This window comes from Drosophila yakuba, chromosome 3R, assembly GCF_016746365.2.
Source record: "Drosophila yakuba strain Tai18E2 chromosome 3R, Prin_Dyak_Tai18E2_2.1, whole genome shotgun sequence".
NCBI classification, from domain to species: Eukaryota; Metazoa; Arthropoda; class Insecta; order Diptera; family Drosophilidae; genus Drosophila; species Drosophila yakuba.
In genome coordinates, this window is record NC_052530.2 from 10,166,623 (window position 1) to 10,171,440 (window position 4,818).

General features: G+C 41.0%; 2 protein-coding genes across 2 annotated transcripts; both read right to left on the minus strand.

The window, feature by feature from the left end:
* Positions 1-553: 553 nt before the first annotated feature.
* On the minus strand, positions 554-2,365 carry LOC6536220 (odorant receptor 85b). Its single transcript, XM_002096775.2, has 3 exons — positions 1,311-2,365; positions 1,103-1,258; positions 554-1,037 (listed from the first exon to the last, which is right to left on the minus strand). Exons 1-3 carry the CDS (start codon positions 2,268-2,270, stop codon positions 981-983), a joined length of 1,173 nt encoding a protein of 390 aa, XP_002096811.1. The 5' UTR covers positions 2,271-2,365; the 3' UTR covers positions 554-980.
* A 273-nt stretch (positions 2,366-2,638) lies between these two features.
* On the minus strand, positions 2,639-4,284 carry LOC6536221 (odorant receptor 85c). The gene is made up of 3 exons (XM_002096776.2): positions 2,972-4,284; positions 2,757-2,912; positions 2,639-2,695 (listed from the first exon to the last, which is right to left on the minus strand). Exons 1-3 carry the CDS (start codon positions 3,926-3,928, stop codon positions 2,639-2,641), a joined length of 1,170 nt encoding a protein of 389 aa, XP_002096812.1. The 5' UTR covers positions 3,929-4,284.
* Between the last annotated feature and the right edge of the window lie 534 nt (positions 4,285-4,818).

Below are 4,818 nucleotides of genomic sequence, written 5' to 3' on the forward strand. Positions count from 1 at the left end.
ACATAGGGCTAGAAAAAGCACAAAATAAATAAGAATGTAAACCTGGCAGATAAAAAATATGTCGCATTTTAGGCAAGGGAAATTGACAGGGTCTTCGCTTCGTTTTGAACTGGGATGGCTGACCAAAAAATACGTTTTCATAAATTTTATGCACACGGCCTTCTCAAACAATAACTATGCAGGTGCTGTCGGATTCCGTCAAAATGAAAATATTATGCGAGAAACTCCCACATCCTGTCCCGTCCTCATTCCCGTCATTCATTTTTGCACAGGACACGCTCCAATGCATAAATTGCTAATATTGTTGAGTGCGTACATACAGCCACACATCATGGGAAAACTGCATTAGATGCCATCAAACGGTTTTGTTGTCCACTGCCTTCGCAAGGAGCTTTCTCCTTTTCTCATTTTCTCGCAACACTTTTCTCCACTTTTCGCCAAACTCGAAGCTGTAAAAAATATCCGTATACCAATGGTAAACCAAGCTGAATCTAATGTAGAAGCATTGAACACCCTTTGAGGCACAATTATAAGAAATATAAAGTGCAATATATTTTAATAGTTACTTTGTTATCGTTTATTTCGTGCCATCTAAGATGCTGCAACTTGAAAGTATTTCAAAATGAGCCAAGCCTGCATTTTTCAATTCGAAAGGAAATCAAGACGCCTCCAATATAGAGCATAACGAGCAGTGAAAACTCATAAGCGCAACTTGTGTGCAGTGAAGTGTAAAATGTACTCTGCAATTTTCTTTTGTAGCAACATATTTTCTCGCTCTCCAGTGGAGCCGTAGAACTGCCTTTTCAGTGGCAGCTCGCTGCGCTAAAAAGATTACTACGTTTTTTGCCTGTGTCGAGGAAGCGATGGACATGCGTGGAGCTCGTGCCTCCGCATAATTAAGTTCGCGTTGAGCCTTTGAAAGCATTGTACGGGGAACATAGATACGGGATTAGGGATTGAAGGATCTTCTCTGGTCATCCCTATTGGGTGTACATGGTGCGCAGCAGGGCGAAGAACTTGTATGATACTTGAAGCAGCTGGAAGAAATACAACCTTTAAATTCAAACTCGGCAACTTTACATAGTGTATATACTTAGCGTACATCGGTCATTGTGGACCTGGTAATATCCAAAAATATAGTGGCCTTCAGAAAAATTACCTTCTGCGATCTAGCTATTATAATGACCAAGGCTCGTTTATAGCGCACATCGGCCTTATACCAGTTCTGATTATAAGTCGCAACCGCAAATCCATGGCTCTAAAAACACAAAAATAATTAAATCAAGGCGGTTCCATAAAGGTAAACTTACAGCATCGGCCACCAGTTGACCATAGTGACAAATCAAGTAGACCTGACTCATCGAAGAGACAAGGAAGAGGAATAGCTTCACAACTATATCCGGCGGAACTCCTACAGTCATCTGGAATCCCACAAAGCAGATGACGAACGATGATACCATGAAGTTGAGTAGTAATGGTATTCCGAATATATCGTTCATTACATCCGAAAGGCGGAGGATACGTTCGTGATACCGAACAATATCCACCAGGAATCGGGAGTCCTTCTTCCAATGACCACTCAGTTCGTGGAGTTCCATACTCTTTGAAAGGAAGTCGAAGTGCATTACCAACTGAGTGGCTACAGCGCAGAGCAAGATATCGGTTGAAATTTGTCCAGCTGCAGAAGTAAGTCCTGCGAAATTCTGAATGAACAACAGTGGGTAATACGACCAGTTATCCTGCCATTTCCAAGGAATATACATGAGGTACGGCAACTGTTTGCCCACTTCTCGAACGTTGAGCCACTTGTCGTAGACCCAATACTCCATTACACAGAATAAGTTGAATGTCCAGATCAGAACAGAGTAGAGCAAGGAATATGTTAGGATGATTCTGGAGTAGGTGCCGAGGTACATCGGCAGGTTGTATCTTTCCTCTTGGATTGAACCCCTCGGATAGATCTCCTTTAGTTCATCTATCAGTTTAGTTATAGCCGTTTTCTTCCACCGGATGAAGAACATCTTGCTCAAGCCAACGAAGACGAAGCCAATGTAGGACATTACAGTGACGGCTTCCAGAAACTTATTATCCTTGAAGGCACTGTATGCGTAGATGCTCTCAAATATTCCAACGAAGCTCAGGTTGATCACATTGGCCCAAAAAACAATGCGATATCTAAGTCTGTCCATTTTCGACTCTTCACCATTGGTATAGGGCCGAATACCGACTACTGTGTAAAAAAAGCTGGCGTACTTCAATAACTTCTCCATCTTTAGGTCAGTCCGAACCGAGCTAGAGAATTGTCCTTCTTGAGTGAGTGTCCTTTGGAAGGTCCAGGGGTTTTATAGCCATGTGCAAAACAGCTCTGGTGCGATTAGGAATGCGCTAAATATTATATAAGAAAATAATAACTGACCACCCGTGAAGGTAATGCTTAGGTATTTGCGAATTCTTTTCGCGTGCTTTGTAGATTTAACAGCTGCAACGATTCCAGAGTGTTCAAGACCAAAGAATTTCCAAATGATACTAGTTACAATGAGCACGTCATCACAAAACCCAATAAAATGTATACATATAATATATTATAAGTTGTATAATTTTACTCAAACTTAATCGCATCTAAATGATGACCAGATATTCACTTAATGTACATTGTACGAAGCAGAGCGAAAAACTTGTAGGATACCTGAAGAAGCTGAAATCATAAATTGAACATATATTTAGGGTTAAGGCCTAATAATATATTATATTCTTACGTCTGTCATAGTGGACCTTGTTACATTCATGAATACAGTGGCTTTTAGATAGGTTGTCCTTTGAGGTCGAGCTATAAAGAATACCAGAGCCCGACGATATCGGATGTCAGCATTGTGCCAGTTCTGCTTATATGCAGAAATCGATATGCTAGAGCTCTATAAATATCTATGTTATATATATACTTTAAATTTATATAAACGATAAAAGCTCTCACCGCATCGGCAATCAGCTGGCCATAGTGGCATATCAAGTACACCTGCGACAAGGACGAGAACAGGAACAAGGAGAGCTTTATCATGATATCCGGCGGGACACCAACGGTCATTTGGAATCCCACAAAGCAGATGACAAATGTGGAGACCATGAAGTTAAGCAGTAGGGGTATGCCGAATATATCGTTGAGAACGTCCATAAGCCGAAGAATTCGCTGATGATATTGTACAGTTTTCACCAAAAATCTTGAGTTTTCGTTCCAATCCTCATTCAACTCTTGTCTCTCCACCACCTTGGCCAGATAATCGAAATGCATGACCACCTGGGTAGCCAAGGCACAGAGCAAAAGATCCGTTGAGATCTGTCCCGATGCCGATGTATGTCCTGCGAAGTTTTGACAGAACAGCAGAACATAATACGTCCAGTTGTTCTGCACGTTCCAGGGAAGGTACATCAAATATGGTAACGTTTGACCGACCACTCGGATTTTGAGCCACTTTTCATATACGAGGAATTGCATGATACTGAACAAGTTGAATGTCCAGATGAGCACAGAATAGAGTAGTGCGTAGGTAATGCTAATCCGTGAACATGATCGCAGATAGCTATCCAACCGGTATACCTCCACCTCAGCTGTACCAGTTGGATAGATGTGCTCCAATTCCTTAACCAAATTGCTTAGATCGGTCTTCTTCCACCAAATGAAAAACATTTTGCTCATGCCCACTATCACGAATCCTATGTAAGACATTACAGTGACGGCATCGATGAACTTTCCATCGGAATACGCCACTCCCAGATAGAGGACCTCTCCGAAAACAATGACACTCAAATTAATCACATTGGCCCAAAATAGGAGATTTGACCACAGACTGACTTTTTTGGGCCGAGAGTCACTCGTATACGGCTCAATACCCACGGAGGTGTAAAATAAAACTGCGTACTTCATGAACTTCATTTTCCAACTTGGCAATAATCGAATAAGTTATGGCTGGAATTCCTTTATAGACTTCTGCTCAAGGAACACGCAGCATTTGTTATGCGAAGTAATGACATAATTATAAAACTGTTTACAGTTAATGTATAGACTCGAATTTATAATGCTTCTAATTTAGGGCTTCGTTCTCAACTTAATTATTGATTTCGCTTACATAAACAGTGGATAATTGTTATGCCTAGGCAAACGCAATCACGATTCCCATCCAAGTCTCCAGTTCCCACACCACCCACGACTCCTTCCTTCTCGTTCGCCATTCTGAGCAACACAATAAATCACTTGAAGATTGAATCCGACGGAAAGCAATTGAAACGTTTGAATAAATGCAATTCGAAAGCGAATCGGTAGCAGCGCATCAAACCCAAGTCTAATCCCACCGAAGTGAAGTCTTTTCTCGCTCTCACTTGAAATAAATTAAATCTTTTCAGTTTTCAACAATACTATACAGTTTAGACGGGGTGGGACCATATACACAGCACAGAATGAGATACTCCAACAGAACACGTTACCACAATTATATAGCGCGTCTCAGTGAAACATCCTTATAAAAACCCATCCAGACAGGCAATCTACTAAATTTTAAAAGAATAAGAATTAATACAATTAAATAAAAAGATAAAATTAGTGCCGTATCTTTGCGGTTTTTTTTTTATTTGGTTCATTTCATTGCTTTATCAGTGGTACGCAGTTTTTACTTAGCTGGTTTTGACTGTACGCAAAAGTCCAGCCGTTGAGATACTAAGTCCAGCTATGTGCGTTGCCCAACTAAACTATGCCATGGAAATGCAAACAGGGCGCTTACAAGTGATGAAGAAATCTGGCGCGTGGGGGCGGTAAATTCCGCCACAACT

Bases quoted from the DNA above. Each gene is read 5' to 3' on its own strand.
- LOC6536220 (XM_002096775.2), bottom strand. From the start codon at position 2,270: ATGGAGAAGTTATTGAAGTACGCCAGCTTTTTTTACACAGTAGTCGGT. The intron at 1,259-1,310 runs GTAAGTTTACCT...TTGTGTTTTTAG, and splicing joins GTCAACTGGTGGCCGATGCT to AGCCATGGATTTGCGGTTGC. The intron at 1,038-1,102 runs GTACGCTAAGTA...TATTTCTTCCAG, and splicing joins CCAGGTCCACAATGACCGAT to CTGCTTCAAGTATCATACAA.
- LOC6536221 (XM_002096776.2), bottom strand. From the start codon at position 3,928: ATGAAGTTCATGAAGTACGCAGTTTTATTTTACACCTCCGTGGGTATT. The intron at 2,913-2,971 runs GTGAGAGCTTTT...AGATATTTATAG, and splicing joins GCCAGCTGATTGCCGATGCG to AGCTCTAGCATATCGATTTC. The intron at 2,696-2,756 runs GTAAGAATATAA...TTATGATTTCAG, and splicing joins CAAGGTCCACTATGACAGAC to CTTCTTCAGGTATCCTACAA.